Source organism: Perissodus microlepis, chromosome 20, assembly GCF_051167445.1.
Source record: "Perissodus microlepis isolate ML-2025 ecotype Zambia chromosome 20, ASM5116744v1, whole genome shotgun sequence".
NCBI classification, from domain to species: Eukaryota; Metazoa; Chordata; class Actinopteri; order Cichliformes; family Cichlidae; genus Perissodus; species Perissodus microlepis.
In genome coordinates, this window is record NC_140480.1 from 2889389 (window position 1) to 2909497 (window position 20109).

Genomic DNA, 20109 nt, shown 5'->3' on the forward strand with positions numbered 1-20109 from the left:
ATCCATAAAGGAACTTTGGATTAATATTCAGTGGCCACTGGGGCTTTGGTTGTTTTTGGTAGTGGTGGTTGCTTCCTTCATTTAAAAATGAATGAGCCTACTGTGCCTTAGGATAATTAAATACTGCAAAAATGTATTTCTATCCTTGCCCAGATCTGTGCCTAGAGATAATCTAATCTTGCAGGTCTCTCAACGTAATGGATTGCTTTTCACTTACATAAACCATTAAACTGAGGTTTTCCATAACAAGGTGTGCCTTTCCCAATTCTGTCCAACGAATTCACTTAGGCGCACGTCTTCTTCAATCCAGTTTAAGAAATACTTAAAGACCATATGGTGTTAAAGTGTAAAAATGCTTCTGTAATTGGAATTTCTGCCATTTTCAAATAAAATATTTGTAGCAAAGAATTGATTAAGGAGTCTGTAATAATCCAAAATGTAGAAACCTTAAGCGGGCCTAACACTTTTCAAATGCACTGTATGGATAAACATTCTATGACAAGAACCTAAAATTCTGGTACCTCAAAGAGCAGTGTGAGCAGCAGAATTCGTGTTGCCAGCTTGGAGGCCTGGGGCAGTGTGGCCATCTGCCTGGTCCACTCAGACACCGTCTTTGTGTCACTGGTAGTCAGCGGCTCAGCTGCTTTGATCAGCACGTCTGCTGCCTCCCACACCTACACACAACATGTCAACAATCAGGCTTATACAAGTGTACAAATGGCTATTGTTAGGGTCACTATGATGCTTAACTTTTCTTTTTTAAAAGAAGTGACGACAATCACATCTTTCAAATGTACAGAGGTTCTTAGGAACTGCATTACTGCCTTACCTGCATTCAAAATGTACTAACAACATTCCACCTGAGAAGGTTCAAAGTAAGAGACTCGCCTACCTTTTTCAAGTCCATGAAAAACCTGCATTTTAAATTTAAATAAATTTGTAGAGCAGGCTACAGTATTAACATCTACTGACCTGTTGGACAACTTGGCCAAGGATGAGATCCCTGTATTCAGGGCCACTTCTCTTTATGGCAGTCATTAGCAGGTCGCACAGTCGGTAGACGGTGTCAGGTAGCTCATCCAAAAGATGGAAGCAGCCAGGCAGCATGGTGTCAGTGAAGGCATGTAGCTCCTGGGGGTCCAGTGGCTCAGCCTCCATGAAGCGCTCCAAGCATCGTGCCTCCTCCTCTTCTGCCCGTTCCCTGGCTCTTCTGTCCTCCTCCTCTCGCCGTCGTGCTGCTTCCTAAAGGAGACACACCAACGATCAACAGTTATTTAGCTAAACAGTAAACTAACCCTTCATTCAGTTTCAATTAGCAAAAAATGTTTTACACTACGCTTTTTTCTTGAAAAAAGAAACACACCTCAGGAGAGTCGGAGCGCTGCTCCATGCTAACCTCTTGCCCGAGTGACATGGCAATTGCTCTCATCATCTGGTCTTCTTCGGACATAGTTAAATCCTAGATGGAATAAGAGCAACAATGTTAGCTACCCAAGTCTCTCTCAAACATTGTAAAGGACTAAAGTACTGTGTGTGTGTGTGTTTTTGTGTATAAAGCTTACTCTTACTGCTCCACCAAGAAGTGGAGGAGGGTGTGTAAGGAGGTACTCGGTGGCCTGCTCCATGGTGCTGGTGTTCAGTAGAGCCTCCATGGCATGTTCTCTTGAGAAACCCATATCCATCAGCTGGAACACCACACGACAGAAAGACGCAGAGAGAGATGAGGTTGTGAAAAAAGAAACTACAAAAGGACGTTACATAACAATGTCACATAAGTGAGTGATAGCAAACTAGTTTGCATGCTGAAGAAAGAAAAAAAGTCATGTAAGTCATTCTTTCTGAAACATGACAGAGGCCTCTATAAATTATCTCTCTAATCTCTCTCAAACCCCCAACCAAACCTTGTCCCAACACTATTATTATAACACTGAAATTTGTCTCTCAAGTCCTTATTTTTTTCTTCAATATGACTCTTTCCTTTATTTCCTTACTCTCTCCAAGTTGTTTCTTAATTTCTCCTTTTCTCTGGCTGCAGGGTGGGGGTGGTGGTGTAACATTTCCTAAACCCAGAATCATCGGCATTTAGATATAAAATTACGCAGTTAACCTGTACTCTCACATCTACCTGCAGCACTAGCATAACAAGCTAAAAAAATATTGCTGCTGAAATAATGTTATATAATGGAATAATGTTACATCAGACAACTTATGAAAAACAAACAAACCAAAAAAAATATTCTCACTACAGTGAGAAGTTCCACATATTTTGAGTTGGTAGATTTTTACACCAAATGCCCTTCCTGAGGCAGTCCCCCAAACTGTGACTAAAACTGTGGGCGATCGTGGCTCAAGAGTTGGGAGTTCGCCTTGTAATCAGAAGGTTGCCGGTTCAAGCCCCGGCTTGGACAGTCTTGGTCTCAGTCTTCACCCGTTGCCTACTGGTGGTGGTCAGAGGGCCTGGTGGCGCCAGTGTCCTGACTTGCCTGTCAGTGCGCCCCAGGGTGGCTGTGGCTACAATGTAGCTTGCCGTGTGAATGGGTGGATGACAGGTTGTGTAAAGCGCTTTGGGGTCCTTAGGGACTAGAATACAGCGCTATACAAATACCATTTAAAATCAGGTGAAAATTTGCCACAGCTTTCCCTACATACCTGTGTTAGCTGAGCCTGGTTAACTTGGGGCTCGCGGCGAGGCGTAGAATTGGTAGAATCATCAGCTGGTCCTCCTGTTGGCCCTCCAGAAGTTGATCCACTCACTGGCGGTGCCTCTCCACTTGATGAAGATGCTCCTGGAGCCGTGCCAGGTCCCAACGAACCGGCAGAGGTTCCCTCATCATCTGGGCGCACTGTTCCCTCCCTCTCTTTTGCCAGGCGCTCCTGAATAACAGGCTCTCCTCTTAGTATGTGGCAGAGAATAGCCAACATGGATTCAGCCATCCTACCCCCATACACCTTCAGTGGCTTCCGATTCCACAGATTGCGAATGCAGCTGAATGCAGCCTTTATGAAAGAGAAACTGTGTTACAATAATAAAACACCAACAGAATCCTTAGATTAATACAAAAAAAAATCTACCATATTTAAAGCCTAGAAAAAAATAAATACAGTATAAAGAATTTCTAGGGGGCATGAAGATCATGGACATTTGTTGCAATCCTTTCTCATTTTTCTCCACACAGTACTAAAAATGCAGAAATACAACTGAGCAACTGTTTTTGAAAACACAGGGATAAATGCTCATCTCTTCCATCTTTTCAAAAGACAAAATCTCTTCGAAATCACTTAGAAATTGGTTATTTTAGTTAATACTGACCTTCTGGGTGACAATAAGGAACCTTAGGGCACTGAACTGTGGCATGGTGGGTGTAACTCCAGGCATTTTAGCTGGCAAGGAATGGGGTGAGTCCAGCACAGTGCTTGGATTCACCATCTTCTCCACCAGCATTAACCAGGCATCCAGGAACTCCCCTGTCCCATCTGGTAGATCAGCATGCTCCAGACCCTCAGATACAGGTACCTTCCCTCCCATTGACAGTGCCCAGTTAAATGTCCTGTTAAAAAAAACAAAAAACAAAAAACCCCAAAACTCAACCAATTAAACTAAGTAAATGTCAAAATAATATTTTTGGGGGATGGGCAAAAAAATGATGTCTGTAATTATTGAAAAAATGAAACATGAGTGACAGTGGTATATTGGTTAGCACCATCACCTGACAGCAAAGTTTTGGATTCAAATTCATTGGCCATCTAAGGCCTTTCTACATAAACTTGCATGTTCTCCCTGTACCTGTGTCGGTTCTCTCTGGGTACGCTGGCTTCCTCCCATAGTCCAAAGACATGGACGTTAAGTTAACTGGCGATACTAAACTGGCTGTAGCTGTGAATCTAAGTGTGAATGAGTGTCTGTTTCTCTATTAGCCCTGCGATAGAGTGCTTAACTGTCCACAGTGCATTCTGCCTCTCGCATTACGACAACTGATTCAGCCCCCTGTAACCCTAAATTGGACAAGCGGTTAAGAAAAATGGATGTGGGGATAGATCACGAAACTAGGACTAAATTTTAATGAATGTGTGTGGTCTTAATTGAAGTAAAGCTTTATCTGCATAATTAGCGATCAGGTCAGTGAGAAGGAGTGTCAAGTAGAACGTAAAGTAGCAGAGGCCAAATGCCTTCAGAAAGTTTCAAAAAAATGAATGCATAATTTTAGAGATGAAGAAAACCTGCGTCACAAATGGCGGAGACAACCATTTATTTCAAGAATTCTATGAGAATTTTCAAAAACACTTGTGTGTCTAGTCTCCCCATTTCCAGCACAGTACATAAAAACAAAGATGGCAGAGAGCAGTCATATCAGGCATACCAAGTCCAAAAGTAAGATGAATTTCTGAGTTGTATGTTGTCTGCTTGGCAAACTCTACCAAAGTCACACCATTTGAGTTTGAGTATATGCCCATATGAATAAAGGCCTGGTGGCTGCAGCTACGCGGTGGTCTTTTAACACACAAAAGTCACCCACTTCCATAAACAGCAGTCCTACAAACAACAAGGTACTCGTGTTCTTTAAAGAAAAGGCCCCGACTTGTGGCAAGAATTTCACTGCATGTTAAAATAAGCTTCTCATCACAAACAACATAACATTTCTATTTTTGCCCATATTTGTGCTCTACAACTTGATTGCACCATACAATATGACTCACTCAAATAAGGCATCGTGTCCTCCAGAGCAAAAGAACTTTTGCAGCATAAGGTGGTAAGGGTACTTCCTTTCATCAAACAACATAGGAGATGTGAAACCCACTGAGCAGATGAAAAAAGTTAACCTGCCAGGGAAAGAAAAAAAATATATTGTTCAATATCATTGCTTGTGATAAGCACATAATAGCAAAAGAGGTGGCAGTGCCAAATTCCTCTTACCTAAAGCGAGGGGTGGGTGTGTAGGGTGGAGGCTGCCAACTTAGACCCTTGGTGAGCAGCTTGGTGAGAGCAGAAGCAGTGGCCCTGGCAGCAGGTGTTGGGGTAGTGCCTGTACTTGTGGCATGGTGGGAGCGACGTTGGCGCACTGGGGAGCCCACGCACAGTTTTACTAGCAAGCCAAAGAGCTCGGCCAGAGCCCTACCTAACCGAGATGAAGCTGCAAAGACACATGTGGATAGGTAAGACAAACTTTGACTTTCAAAAAAAAAAAAAAAAAAGTGTTAAATATTGTAAGATAAAAGGAAAAAATAAAAAAAATTACAGACACAAAATATAATATGTGCGCCTTGGACATACTCCTACCAGAGAGTAAGGGCTTAATTTGTTTGATGCGGGTGGCCATAGCTGGAGTAAGTTTGGACTTGGTCTTTGGGTCTGCTGCAGAGGGTTCATCTGTCTCCATGGGAGCCAAGGTATCCCCATCTAGACCCATGCCTTCTAATAGACCACCAGCAGAGGAATCCACAGACACTGCCTCTGATTCTGCTGGATGAATGTGGACAAGTATGTATTTGTTGAAGGGTGCTCCAAGGACATGCTAGTTTTTAATGAACAAGTTTAAATGGTTACATTACCAGTTCTCCTGGAGCCAGAGGCTGAAGATGCTGTCGTGTTGCCAGATGGCTTTTCCTCTTTGGGAACAAGTTTTTGCATGTCGGCCTGGCCAAACTCACATCCTGGAGGCAAACTGTTAAGAAACAAGCAATAGGTTGTTAGGGGTGATAACTACAAAGTTTAGGTAAAGGAGTAAAGGATAAGATTACTCACCTGTTAGGGGTGCAAAGGGACAGTAGCACAGTGCTCTCCCATACCAGAGAGCAGTAGAGCTGGCTGAGCTTGCTGAGAACACTCAGGCCGAGCTGAGAGCCCCACTGGTTTACTGAAATGGCTCTGATTTCACTCTGTTTAGAAGACAACAGAAATATTTAGAGCTGTTGAATCAATTTGGCTCTCACTTGTCAAACAAAGGCTGAATTTTCATTCATTAGCAAAAGAAAAGTAAATTCTATGTTTTTGAGATCTAACATTTGGATTTCAATGTGTTTCTGTCCTCATAAGGCATCTGCATAGTGGACTGAACAGAAAAGAATTAGCTGCATAGGCACTTGCTCCTAATAGTTTTTGGAAATCAAAACATGGGTGGAGAGCCACCTTCTGAACTATAGTGTTTTGAGGTCAAGTAGTTTTATTTTTTTTCACTCACACACACACACACACACACACACACACACACACACACACACACACACACACACACACACACACACACACTTTACCTGTCCGACTCTGCAGGTATGGACAAACATGAGGATGTAAGCATGCGCTGCAGTAAGAGCATGTAGAAGGGGTGTTGCCCGAGCTGACAATGTGGCATCTGTGACGTGGCCTGCATTAGCCAGTTCTCTGAGAAGCACAGACCCACCAGGCACCTCAATTGGTCGATGAAGTGGCTCCAGAGATGTCAAAATACTGTCCAGTTGGCACAGGCCCTCCTGGAGTACTTTAGGCTCATGTGAGAGAGTCTAAAGGGAAGGATTGAGTCATTTTCAAATTGCACACGAACTGCCTATTAAAACAAGTGTACGGAGTGCAATAGCAATGTGCATTCCATGTGTGCCAATTTCTTAAAAAAAAAAAAAAAAAAAAAAAGAAATAAAAAATAAAGAAACTGGAAATAAATTCCAGTGATCTTTAGGTTATGCTCACCAGTATCGACTTGCAGACGCCAGCAACTGCTTGGCAAGCAGCTGAGGTGGGAAAGTCTATGGGCAAGTTGGGCAGGCCCAGAATAGAGACCAGGGGCAGAAGCCCCTTCTGGTTGACAAATTCTTGACAATGGTCATCTGTGGTGTTGTTGCTTAGAATGGATTCCACAAACTTCATCTGGAGAACGTATGCACACCAAATTATGGACTTAAGTGATAAAGGTATCCACTGCTTTAATAGCTTACACCATTTCCCAATTATTACTTAGAATATATTGGACCATAAACCAGACAGTACAACCACTGAAGCAAAGACTTACCACATTAAGAATATAATCCATTAGAGGAATGGGTATCCGTTCCTCAGTGCCAACCACCCTGCAAGAATGCACACATTATCAAAACTTCAACCACCAACCGTATATTTGAAATTTTGTCAATTAACCTGGAAAAGTAATTAAAGTCTGTAAAGACAGTTTTTTCTTTTCTATTGTGTTATGAACTCAGAGTCATACAGTTCAAGTGGCACTGACTGTCTGCTGCTCTCTGCTTCCCCCTGCTGCTGGCTGAATGTGTGAAGGGCCTCCTCTTCCTCTTCATCCTCACTTGAAGCTTCTTCGGCAGCATGGCTGGAGCGTGCTGGTGGAACTGCAACAGTACCATCTGCTTTCTGAATAGATGGTTTCTGGCAGATGTACTCAGGAGCTCGACCTAGGTTGCAGATCTCCTCAAGCAACTGTAACAGCAACTTTGCTTTAGATACCTTGACATGTTCTGTTTCAACACCTGAAATATTTTTAAATCAAATTTGGACTACCTTAATAATGGCAGTAGTAGCATCTGTTTTCAAAGTGGGCTGGTGCCTCATTAGTTCATCCACAGCACTACCCAAGTTGGATGCAGTGTCACCTGAATTAAAACAAACAACATGTTATGCAATGAAATGTGGTTCACAGGCAAAGACAAAAAAAAAAAACACCAAAGACAAAAAATAAACAACAGGGGAACCTCACCCAAAGGGTCAGAGCTACGCCGTCGTCGCATTGCAGGCAGGTAGTCAGGAGACAAAAGCACTTTGAAGAGTCGCTCAAAGGGCTGGCACTGAACGAAGGAGTGCAAGCCTCTCGCATTCAAGCAGAGGGCACTAAACACATTGGGGAGAGAACCCAATACTTCGCGGGTAGCAGGAACCTGCAAAAGCGTTTGAAATGTTTTACTGTTTTTCAAGTTAAAGGCCCACTATTAGCCTGTGTTTTTTTTTTTTCTTGTTTTTTTTTTTGTTTTTTTTTTTTGGGGGGGGGGGGTGTTTTCTTTTGTAAGAACAGTGGTTGCATGCATTGAAATGCTTTCCAATAATGTCAACCTGTTTATACAATATATATTCTGACTGAATGGTTGTTATAATAGTCAAATTTATAAATCAACACATGTGCAAGTCTGATTCCTGACTTTTGGATAATAGGCAACCATGTTATATCATCCATCCATATCTAAAAACAAAGAAATAATTAATTCTAAGAATCTATTGAGTGTACAAAGACACAGACATCAAAACTGATATTGAACTGCCACAAGTGGTCAAAGACATTAAGAAAAGAAAGAGCTAGAAACTCACATCTTTGATGAGAAGGGCATGCAGCATGACATCAGTCAGACCATTATCCTGCAAAGAGGAGAGCAGAGATGGCTCCTGGAACACAAACACCGTCACCACTTCTGTCGCTAAAAACCAGAAAGACAAAAACAAAAATGGGGGTGGTGGGGAAAGAAATCATAATCCAATAAAATATTAAATGGATAAAAATATTGCAACACTGATGAAGCAGAAAGCTTAATATGAGAAAAATGTTGCATTTCTGAAGTCAGATGAGGAGGACTCCGTAAAGTGAAAGAGTGTAACTGTGTACTCACCTAGGAGGAACAGTGAGGGGCCGTAATATTCTGCATTACTGATGATGTGCTTGAGTGAGGTAGGCAAGGACCCATCCATTACTTGGAGTTTTAAAAAAAATAAATAAATAAAAGTGGGTTCACAATACAATACAGATGTACAGCAACATATGTAAACAAGATTAGTACAAGATGTATGATCTCAAGTTCATCGGTACAACAAAGAAGTGGATTCCAATGACTCACCATGGCGGATGCCATCAGAAAAGGCAGGGTCCTGGATGGCTTTCTTCAAGAAATTTAGCATCGACTTCAACAGAGCTGCCCTCTGGGGGATACACTGCATACCTAAAGAGATGAGAATCATAGAAACTGAAGAACGCAGGAGTGATAAAATTCATATATTCATTTGTGTGCGATGTGCGTACCTGCACGAGGCGTGTTAGTAGTGCTGCTCTGTGCTCGGTGGTCTCCCTCAGCTCTGGAACTAGAAGATGTTGATGGTCGAGGGCTGCTTTCCATAGCAACTTCTGACACTGTGAGAATTCACAATGTTTCCATATAAACAACAGGGGAATATTTTATATAACCCTAACAAACAGACTACTGCTTATAAAATCTGGCCACGACCAACCAAGGACTTGATTAGGAAAACCATAGCTGTAAGTTAGGCACGATCCCCTTTATTGATAATATAGCTGTAATTTCTTCTTGTATAGATTCCATAACAAAGAGTGATTTAACCCACTCTCTGAATACAGTATTCACTTTAATGTAATGTCATCGCATAAGCAGGGGCAAAACAGGACTAAAAGCTCTTTGACAAAGAATTAAAAAAAAAGAAAAAGAAAGAAATGTATAAAGCATCATTATTGTTATACACGAGTATTATAGTGTAAAAATAAATATGTACAACTGTATTTAAAAGTTCTAAAAGTTAAGTTTTAGAAATATTTCAATTTTCCCTACTAGGGAGGCCTTTCTAGTAATTGGCATTTGGTGAAACGGCCCTTTATTGATTCACTGTTTTGGAGGAGCTACTAGAATTGGTTTGCTTGTTTTAATGCTAAAAGCACTATACTTTTTGTACTACATAGTGCAACAGAACATCACTCAGTGCAGAGTACATTAGTCTTAATGGGTGTCACTTGTGTCACTGATGCGCATACAGTCATCTAACAACAAAGGCAGCAGGGCATGTAAACAATAGGGCTGCCACAAACAATTATTTTGATAGTTGACTAGTCACCGATTATTTTTGCGATTAGTTGACTAATCAGATCATGCATCCATTGGACGTGCAACGTACAGCTTATTGCACCAGCATGCATCTGCTCTTATATAACTATTATTAGCTTACAGCTTTAAGTGTGTAAGGTATGTGCTAACTAAAAATAAAGACAAGATGATAGTTTGTTAAATTTTAATGAAATGTGCAGATTGTTTCAGTGGAGTTTAATAAACTCAGCCGTCTGCTCCTTGCCATCTAAAATATAACAGGACACCGGAGTATATTCTCCAGCATCTCACACTTCTGATAATCAGTTGTCTGCTTGACGTTTATTCAGCTGTGTAAAAACTATAACTTTAATCTCAGCCAAACCGATTTACTCAGGAACAAATAAAATACTGAAAAAAGCCAAACAATAACATTTTTGAGTTATCTAAGTGACTTACATCATGTTTAACCTGAGTAGCGAAAGACGGCGGTGGGTTTGAAAACAATTTGCCGGGAGTCTGGTGTTCTCACCGGCTCTAGCGAGCCTTGAACCCCGGCTCACTATCGAGCTGGTGGGTAACAGACGTCTCCGAAAACGTCGGAGTGCTTTTGAAAATATGTGGTGTCTTGATAAACTGAGCAGATATTTGAGGTTTATACAGCTACATTCTCGCCTGAAAATATGTTAAACGTTTATTTTGTGACCCAGAAAGAATAATAAGAGTAATATTAAAACTAACTAGCTGCTGCCATTGTTGGAGACTAAGCAGGGCCGCGCAATGAATTCTGGGATAGGTTGGGCCACGAAGTATACACCCGACCCATCCTTCAAATCAGGGGAAATGAAGGGCGCATTTCTGGGCCGCATTTGTCAGAGTCTTCGAATTTGGACCGTCTTTGTCGTGTCGCTTTAACGTAATCGGCCTACAAATGTGGCCACAGGAGGATGCGGTTCCTAAATTTGGACACAGATAGGATACCGGACACAGCTTCTTCTTCTTCGAGGTTTAACGGCAGCTGGCATCCTTGTACATGCAGTGCTGCCATCTTCTGTTTCAGTCCGTTATTACACTCTTAAATCCTACTACTTATCCCTGCATCTTTTGGGATCTTACAAAGCTTCAAACGACGCGTCGACTATTAAATTAGTCGTCGACGATTTTGATAGTCGACGTAATCGTGACTAGTCGACTAATCGTGGCAGCTCTAGTAAACAAGAACAGCTTTAGTGTGAATTCCACTTCATTAAAATACAGTCAAAGTGAGCACACAAAGCAGGAGAGAAGCAAACCAAAACACATACTAGTTTGTCTGTTTTGGGAATATCACTATTGGAAATCAAAGTTAACCTATAGCGACTTCAGTCCCTAAGAACTGCACGATTTGGACACAAAGGCGTGTCACAACCCTGCATTATACTACCACCAAAGCCACCAGGAGAGACTGCAACAGATCATTGTCTCTTAACTATTCAGATCATAAATGATATGAAAGTCAGAATACATCAAAACCAAAACACTGCAGCTTAGCTGGCTAATTCAGCACGTGTGTAAAATACAGCAGCTGTGAATCAGAGAGGACGAAAGTTGACTGCTGGAAATCAACAAAGTAGGGCTGTGCGATATGACCAAAATCTCATATCCCGATATTAAGACATCTATCGTCCGATAACGATATAAATCACAAAAATGTAACATATTCTGTAAATTCTGTGAATCTTTATTATTTACACACATTATTTTTTAGCACCTGGCGGCTCTTTTTTGCTTCTCATCCGTAAACACTCTGCATCTTTCACGTGATTCAGTTTATTTTGAAAAGTCTCAACAGGATCTTGAGCTTTATTGCGAAAGGTTTATGTGGAACAAGTGGACACGCGGTGGTTTTACCATCGTTGTTGCTAACGACAACGCATAAAAACAAATGCTTGTCTGTCTGTAGTGTGGTTATATTAAATATAAGAGAAAGAAGAAATTAATATAGCCACTACAGTGACCATCAAAATAATGAAAAATATTGCCGTAAACAGTTTATTTTGATACACCAAGAAACAAACGATAGCGTAAAATGAAACGATAGACGTTTTTATATCGTCATCCGATATATATCGTTATATTGAACAGCCCTACAACAAAGCCATATCTTGATGCACGCTCAATCATCCAGGTAAGGAAAACCCAAAAATTTGATTCTGTTCATCTGGATGTCTGGATCAAGAAGTCAAGACTTCTGAAGATGTCACTTGGATGAATGATGAAACATTTCTCCCACTGAAAACGCTACATCCAGATGAAAAGAATCAACTTTTTGGCAAAGAAGTCATATGTCCTTGTTCACCTGCCATGTTTGATCAAACACATTCACATAGTGCTTGATTATTTTGGAACTCGTGATTTTCCTCTGATGCCAACTAAAATTCAAAAACACCATTGTACACCAAACACCAAATTCTCTGTAAAGGAGTTACCCCAATACGTTTAGAAGATCTGTCAGCTCCGCATTCATCCAACAACCCTCTTTTCAAACGAGAAGTGTTCTACTCAAAGACTGGAAAGGCCGGTGAAGCACTGAGAACTCACTGTTGCGTTTATCAACAAAAATTCTCAAGTCAGCAGCAGCATTCAATTAATAACAGGTTTAAAGTTGCCCTAAATCTGGTCCACAAAGATTGCCCTCATCATTATACAACCTGCACCAGCCTGAATGTTTGACACCATCCAAGGAGTCACAGAATTTGGTGACAACAAATTCTTACCATACCATCCGCATGCCTGAGCAATCTAGATTCCATCCAGGGTATGCGTTTTCAGTAAATAAAAGCTAGCACCATCTACAGCATGAAAGAAGGTTCTAGGTTCACACCTTCCTGGAGCCATCATGCACATAGCCTGCATGCTCTCCCTGTGCCAGGGTGGGTTTGCTCCGTTTGTTTAGAGACATCCATGTGAGGTCAAATCAATTTTAAATTGGATGTAGAGGTGAGACCAACAAAGCGCTACGATTTTGTGGAATAAATCTATCAATGCATGTGTCGTGTCAAGCATTTTTAGTGGTCAGTATAAATAGAAAAGCACTATGTAAATACCAGTCCATTGAGATCATTTTAACCACCACCCTGATGTTAAACATTAAAGAGGACATGAAACACTATACATATAGAGGCTAATATACACCATTGAGCCCTGCTCTCAAAATGTGACAAAGATATAACACTGTCTGTGAAGCTGGATTTAAGAAATAAGTGCTTTTAGTTAAAAGTTTTAAAAAACCTTTTAGAGCAATCTTCTGTTAGTACGGAACATAACGTCATGTGGTTGGTTGGTTGTTTTCTAATCAAGTTTTTGGTGTATTATTGAAGTTCAAAACATTCCATATCTTCACTTACTCTCCATGTCTGTGTCCATGTCCTCAGACTCTACTGCTGCACTAGGCCTCTGGATCTTTGGCTTGATGACAAAAGGGCACTCTTTTCTCGACAGGTCCACCTCATGCTATATTAAGAAATTGATAGAGAGAGGAATGAGCAAATGCAGAGGACTGAGTGACTGTATCTAAAAGTGGCTAGGTCAGGAATATGCCTAACAAACCTCTAGTCTGCAGATGAAAATGGAAAGGCCGCTGTGGGACTGAAAGGCAGCCATGTCAAGGTTGGTGATGAGGTCCACAACCCGCACTGCTCTTGTTACAAAGGTGATCTGGTCCTGCTCGTCACCCAAGAACTTGATCACCTATAAAGTACAACATAATCATTGATATATTTCTTAAAGACAACATTATGAATGGCTACGATGTACTATAGGGCCTGTATGTACCTTAAGGAGGGCTTCCATCATTCCACAGGACACAAGGGCCTCCCCTCCAGCATCATAGCTAGCCAAATGGTAAAGGAATGAAAAGAGTGCTGTTGCAAACTGGTGTGGGTAAGGTTCCATCAGAGGATCTAGAAAGCAAAGGGGGGGTTAAAAGCTCTGATTTTATTTACCAAATTTCTTGCACATCACTCATTAAAAATTTGGGTCATAATTTCTGCTATGTTCTCACCAATCATTGCTTGTATGCAATTGCGAACCAACACGGGCAAGAAGCCATGGTATGAGGCAGTGCCGGTGCAGTCGATGATGTTGGAAAGCTTGGGCGTCCTCTCCAGATGGACAATTGAAGTTAAAGTGCGCAAAGAGGCCGCCTTGATATCCTGAAGAACAAAATCCAATACAGCACTTCAGAGAACAGACAATGAAAAAGGACAGAGATTGTGCAGACCTAAGAATAAAGAAGGCACTGAAAGTAATCATCTTCTCACACAGTCACAAAACACATCAAAAGACATTTTATTAATACAATGAAAGTACATTTAGTGTAATGACAGTGATCGAGCTTGAAGGAAAAAAAAAAAGAAAAGAAAAAATTACTTTCTTACCACAAGCTGTTTGTCTGTAATCTGCAAGACATCCACCAGCTCCTCTATCAAGCCATTATACAGAATACTGTTGGCTGACTCTTGGAGTGCATTTGAATACACTGGTGGGGAGAGGCAGAGAAAAGGTTAGAACATAAAACTAGGACCAAAATCATGTCACTTTCTTGGGAAAAAGCTTTCTGCTCACCCAGTATAGAAATAGCATGCAGTCGGGCTTGTACAGCCTGCAACCTCTTCTTGTGATTTGAGAAACCATGGGCTAGTCGAATATGAGTAAACAGTAGGGTCTGTTTGTCTTTTGGGATGTTGTACATCATTGTCAGTGACTCCATGATTTCTGATGGGCTCTCTGAAATCTATGAGACAAAACAAGCTGTGTATTAGGTCAAGAAGCCAAGATGTGGCTTTTAAGCTGTTAATGATGCAATTCTAATTTGACTGTACCTTGTCAAGCTGCTCGATGTGAATATAATGTAGTGTGTTACTACTTGTCTGCTGAGGGAATATGGCATTTGGAAATGATTGGGACACAGTCAGGAAGTCAACAGAATATTCCAAATATTATTCAGTTTTTACTTTGGTTGCTTTAGTAAATGTTGATGCCTATACCTTTCTCTCTACTTTGACCTCAGGGCCCGGTTCAGCGTAAAACTCAAAGTGAAGTGTGGTGGCACTGGGAGGATACTTCTGCAGTGGGAATATAAACATAATTTATAAGTAGGCATAATTTAATAGGTTTTGACAGCATCTATTTAGAAACATAAAACTTTCTGGCCAACAGTAATATGTAGGTGATAGTTATGAAACATCACTCACTCACAAAAAAAAAGAAAGAAAAAAAAAAGAAAGAAAGAAATCTTACCGTCATAGGCAGATCCCTGCAACATTCAGCCAGACCAAAGCCATTCTCCTTCCCACCCCAACTCTGCAGAAAAGAAAAGAACAAAGAGACTAAACAATTCAACTCCACTTCTTGAGGGACAGCTAGAATCACAATGACAAATGTTCACCAGACCTCAGCCAAGTGCTGCAGACGGGCCAGGAGAGGAGTCCTTTTTTCAGATCCCAGTCTTGTGATGTAGTTGGATCGCTTACTGAACACATAGAGTAGGTTCAGCACAGACAGGACCACCTGCATGTCACATGATGCTAACAAGGTGGTCAGGTGCTGTAAAGGGGGTGGATGGTAGATAAAACAAGAAATATTTAAGTTTGTGAACTTCATTTTCTCTGACATAGCCACAGCACAAAAAATAAACATGAATATGTATCAGTAGTACTGAAGAGCTGAATTGGTTGAACCATACCTCTATGGAGCTGTAAAGGTGCCTAGAGAAGCTGTACTCAATAAGCAAAGCTGTGAAGTTGAGCACTGCCAAAAGCAAGGCTTTGAGCTGTCCATTCTCTGGACGGTCACACACCAGCAGCCATGACATATTCTCTACTGTCTGGCCTGCATCACACAGAATACCATCGAAGCGGTCCAACAGATCCACCCAATGGTAAAGCTCACACTGTTGAAAGAGATAAAAAAAATAACAAATTTCAAACAAATATTACATATCATTGATTTAATTTAATGTCCAAAAAAAGTTTTAGATTTTGTATTCTACTCTCAAATTAGTAGTACTTCTGGCCATTAGGATTCTGTAATGACAGCAAGTCAGACCAATGGCAAGTGCCAGTGACATTCATACATAATTATTTTTATATTTGCTTGTAGCTCATAAGTTTTCATAAATTTAATAAAGTCAAAGTCAATTTATTTCTCAGGTTTAAAGCTTGAACACATCAACCACCTCTTATTTTGTAGCATTAAGTTAGGATTAAATCCCCATTCCCTTTTGCATTCTGTTAATCTGTATTATTACTACACTTGCTAAGACAATTTCATTTCAGGGAGATGTTTCTAGGAGTGTGGTGCGGAAATGATGTCCTGAACTTGTGTCAGCAGGTATTGTGAAATTTCTCAAATATATTTGATGATATTCCACACAATTCTAGAGTGATGGGAATCTTGTTATAAGAGTTTGTGTTTTATAAAAGACTGAAGGAGTAGCTTCTCCTTCAGGCTAATCTTCTTACCTTGCCAATATTCCAGGTCTTGATATGCTGCAGTTCAACCAATAGCTGCTCATCGTTGCATGCCTTGAGCTTCTCTATAAGTATCCTGCAGTCAGCAGGCTGTTGGTGCAGAAGGTTTAGAAAAATATTTGGTCAAGCACAGTTCCTGGATCCTTATGAGTCTTCTCAAAACACAATATAGCACCCTAAACAGATGCTCTATGCTGATAGACAGTAAAAATCTCCATTTACACTGAACTAACAACTCTGGGCAAACACAATAACCCACAATACTTTCACTCAAGTTGTTTAAATGTGAGAAGGAAGAGAAAAGAAAAAGATCAATTAACAAGTCAAAGTCAAACTGAGCACAATCTAATGAACTGGGCTTAAAATTGTACATAGAAATACTATGTGTGTATTTGAGCTACTTTAAGCTGGTAATCACACTCTTTGAGAAACAAAGTGAGCCTGACATCAGCAATGCTAGCACCACAGCATTCTTTAATGCCAATACCCTTGTGCAAAATGTGGTTGAATTCCATTTTATTCTGAAACAGTTTAGATACAGGCATTTATTTTCTAAAACAAAGTACTGCTAGAATCCTCTGCTTTAGCAGGGCCGTGACTTGTTTTACTTTCCACCTAGCTTGTTGACAACTTCCCTTCAAAAAAGTGAGGGGTGCTGCAGTCTACCTAGTGGTGGAAGACTGTTCAACATCTTTGAACCAACAGTTAAAAAGCATAGTGAATTACTTGGTTTAACTGACCAATACTTCCATTTCTGAATAGCACAATCCTACAAGACGTGTCCTGTCCTGTCACTGTTTAATTATCACGGCAATCAGCTGAGCAGGCATTATCATCAAGGTAAACAACAGTATGGCTGTTAAATGTTTTAAGTCTTCAGCTCTAACCCCTTACCATTCTTAAAAACTCCAACATTAAAGTAATTCAGTTCAATTTAACCAAATTCAGTTCAGAGAGTTCAAGATCCTTCTAAGATAAATACCAGAATTTTTCCTGTAGAAATGTTTGGTGCTCAAAACAGTTTTAGCCAGACCCACAGTAATTAATAGCATTGGAATAAAGTTATTTCTGTATCCAGTTTTGTTAACTGGGGTTTCATTAAACAAGGATAACAGCCATTCCTGCTTATCAAAACATTACAGATAAGAAAATTCCCAGATTTTTACTAGAGAAGTTATCCGAGTTGTCAACTGTATCGTACACATCATGCTTGCAGTCATAGTCCCCCCCGCGCATTTTTGGACATGACAAACTGTATATTTCTTACAATATAAAAATAAGAAGCATCTTCAACAAGTTCTTTTAGGCCCTGCTCCCATTATGAACTCTTATCACCATTGGATAGAGAAAAGTCATCCTAAATATCCCAACTACATGCAATTTAGGCAGCAGTGAGGTTAGGAGCTATGAAAGAAAACGCAGCCAGCATCAAATATACTCACAGCTTCCGTAGGTGTTTTCTTTAACTTGCTTCTGTCGACCTTCATTGTCAATAATCTCTATTTGCTGCTCCTGTTGAGAAATGTTAATGTAACCCATAAAACAACATCTAATAATGAATTTCAGTGTGCTGTGATGCAGATATTCTTCTATAGCACTTGCGTAAATATACATTTGGATATCTAAATACTCCCAGCCAAACAGTTATTCAGATATTGAAATATTAACATTAAAATGGCTTAAAAAAACAAAACAAACAAAAAAACTAAAAAAAAAAAAAAGATACATACTTACAAAAAAATATTTGGCAATGCCCACTTAAGGGCATGTTCCAGTTGCTCTATCTGCAAAATCAAAACCTTACATCAAAACAGTGTCCCATATGTTGTTTAAAAAATGCTCCAGGTAAATATGTAAATTATTTGGATAATATCCAGTACATAATATAACACAAAAAAGTACCTGCTGGCTATATATCTAGGGAAATTCGTACATTATGTACTTGAAATACACATAACAAAATACAGACAGTCGACTACAAATCTCAACATTTGGCAGGGCACTCAATGAATAAGCAAAGGTAGATGATATGGCGATAATCCTCGAAAATCTGTTACAGCAAAAAATGATTGATCACCACCAGTGGTTAAAAAGGTGATGAAAACATTGACATTTTCCCAGGCTCTCTAAAAGTCTGATGATCACAAAGCAAACCGGGCAGAGCATTAGCTGACGGCTAGCGAGCAATGTACGACACAAAGTTAATCAAATTATATTGGGTCCCATTTATTGGCCTAAAACATTAGCCCGACGTTTCATCACTTTCAAATTCAGGGGAGATTTAAGCCAAACAGTGCGCCTCTCTGTTTGCTTTTCCGTCAACTCAAACGACTCGAAGCTTACAGGTTAAAGTTATAGCTACCTAGCTAACAAGCTAACAAGATAGCGTCGGTAATAGCTTTACGTTATTTACCTAACGTTAACAAGTTCCTATTCAAAGCCCACACTGCAGTTATAGGTCATAAACGTGATGCGTTTTGTTTGTAATTAGGTAGCAACACGTCTAAGAAAACGAGAACCCCTGTAAAACTCAACGTAGCGACAGAATCGATCGGCAACGTTTGCTGCGGAGATGTTAACCCCTGACCAGCTAACACCGAGCTACCGGTACCGTTAGCAAACGATCTTCCTCTGAAATTCTAAGTCACCAAACGTTTTTTTAAAAAGTCAGCCAAGTCATAATCAAGTCATGCGCGTCATCAGCGATAACCATTCACAATGTAACTAAACAAAATTCAAACCGCTAGGACCATTTGTGGCACAGCTGTCAAACCAGACCTTACAGATTCACCATCCTGTCCTGACCTGACTCTTGACTAATTTAGGTCGGGGCTGCACAGGCCGCAAAAAGGAGCCCGCACTCCCTAGTTCTGTGCTGGCCCTACTCCAGTTAAGATGAATCTGTAAACAACTCGGTGACTAGCGACAAAGAGAGGAATGTGTGCAAAATACCTGGAAACACTAACGTGACTTTTTTTTTCTTAGGCTCGGAGTTCCTGGCTCTAAAGCTACAGTCGTTGCACGCGCTAGCTAGCGAGCTAGCTACCGTTAGTTGAGCAGTGAGCAGAAACGCAGAACAACTCGCTGAATCATTGTCGGACTGGTCTAACGTGACACTGCGAGTTTTGCTTTTAGTTTGCAGAAGGGAAAATTGACTACCGAATCAATTAAGAAGTTTGGTTCGTCCGTCCGGAGTATTACAGTATCCCCGCCTGTTTCCATAGCACATAGGCACTAGCTCTTGGCACAGTCATGATGAGTGTGGGTAGTGTGCAAAAAGTGAATAACGCTACGGCTGGGAATGAGAAGCCACTGCTGTCTGTATGGATGCAGTGCGTATTTATAACGGGGCAATGGGCCCTCTGTGGGATGCACCACCAAAACATCTTATCATATTAAGTCGACACAGTTCTTCAAGTTATTTTCATGAAAGCATACCAGGCACACCAGCGTAAGCGCCGACATATTCATACGAACTTACATGTGCATCAAAATATTGTGCTAGCCACCGTGAACACTTAGAAAAACACAAGCACATTGCATCAAAACAACTTTAGGTATTTGATCCATGAATGTTTACAAAATAAATAAATCAGAATTTTTAAAAGCCTGTTTACGAAACCTGGACAAGTCAGGAGTATACACTTTATTTCAGCTAAATAAGCTTAGAGGTTGCTAATTGTCTAGTTCATTGATATTTTTTAAGATTACTCACTGTTGCATTATGTGTGTAAGACTTCTCTGATGAAGTAAGCAAGTACTTAATTCAAACCTTTAAGAGCTAACATACTGATGTTAGAACACCGACCTT

At 40.5% G+C, this 20109-nt stretch overlaps 1 protein-coding gene across 16 annotated transcripts in view; it reads right to left on the reverse strand.

The window, feature by feature from the left end:
• Positions 1-20109, reverse strand: part of huwe1 (HECT, UBA and WWE domain containing E3 ubiquitin protein ligase 1) — a 49109-nt gene that overhangs the window by 25756 nt on the left and 3244 nt on the right. For 6 of the 16 annotated variants that reach the window (XM_084917120.1, XM_084917122.1, XM_084917123.1 and 3 more), the window contains exons 3-37: positions 18033-18082; positions 17741-17810; positions 16290-16388; positions 15512-15718; positions 15220-15372; positions 15067-15129; positions 14814-14891; positions 14649-14699; positions 14392-14560; positions 14205-14305; positions 13829-13979; positions 13600-13727; positions 13375-13515; positions 13173-13278; positions 8997-9104; positions 8815-8916; positions 8590-8670; positions 8294-8400; positions 7692-7869; positions 7496-7587; positions 7194-7414; positions 6999-7056; positions 6680-6856; positions 6250-6495; positions 5741-5874; positions 5548-5660; positions 5276-5458; positions 4913-5129; positions 4696-4818; positions 3311-3548; positions 2650-2997; positions 1563-1685; positions 1364-1459; positions 973-1242; positions 522-674 (exon numbers count right to left, since the gene is read on the reverse strand). In XM_084917120.1, the coding sequence (XP_084773246.1) occupies positions 522-674; positions 973-1242; positions 1364-1459; positions 1563-1685; positions 2650-2997; positions 3311-3548; positions 4696-4818; positions 4913-5129; positions 5276-5458; positions 5548-5660; positions 5741-5874; positions 6250-6495; positions 6680-6856; positions 6999-7056; positions 7194-7414; positions 7496-7587; positions 7692-7869; positions 8294-8400; positions 8590-8670; positions 8815-8916; positions 8997-9104; positions 13173-13278; positions 13375-13515; positions 13600-13727; positions 13829-13979; positions 14205-14305; positions 14392-14560; positions 14649-14699; positions 14814-14891; positions 15067-15129; positions 15220-15372; positions 15512-15718; positions 16290-16388; positions 17741-17785 (4860 nt within the window). In that variant the 5' untranslated portion in view covers positions 17786-17810; positions 18033-18082. Of the gene's footprint in view, positions 1-521; positions 675-972; positions 1243-1363; positions 1460-1562; positions 1686-2649; positions 2998-3310; positions 3549-4695; positions 4819-4912; positions 5130-5275; positions 5459-5547; positions 5661-5740; positions 5875-6249; positions 6496-6679; positions 6857-6998; positions 7057-7193; positions 7415-7495; positions 7588-7691; positions 7870-8293; positions 8401-8589; positions 8671-8814; positions 8917-8996; positions 9105-13172; positions 13279-13374; positions 13516-13599; positions 13728-13828; positions 13980-14204; positions 14306-14391; positions 14561-14648; positions 14700-14813; positions 14892-15066; positions 15130-15219; positions 15373-15511; positions 15719-16289; positions 16389-17740; positions 17811-18028; positions 18083-18711; positions 19171-19250; positions 19419-19457; positions 19674-20109 lie in introns of those variants that run through there. The other 10 variants (XM_084917112.1, XM_084917115.1, XM_084917113.1 and 7 more) reach the window with 10 other exon arrangements.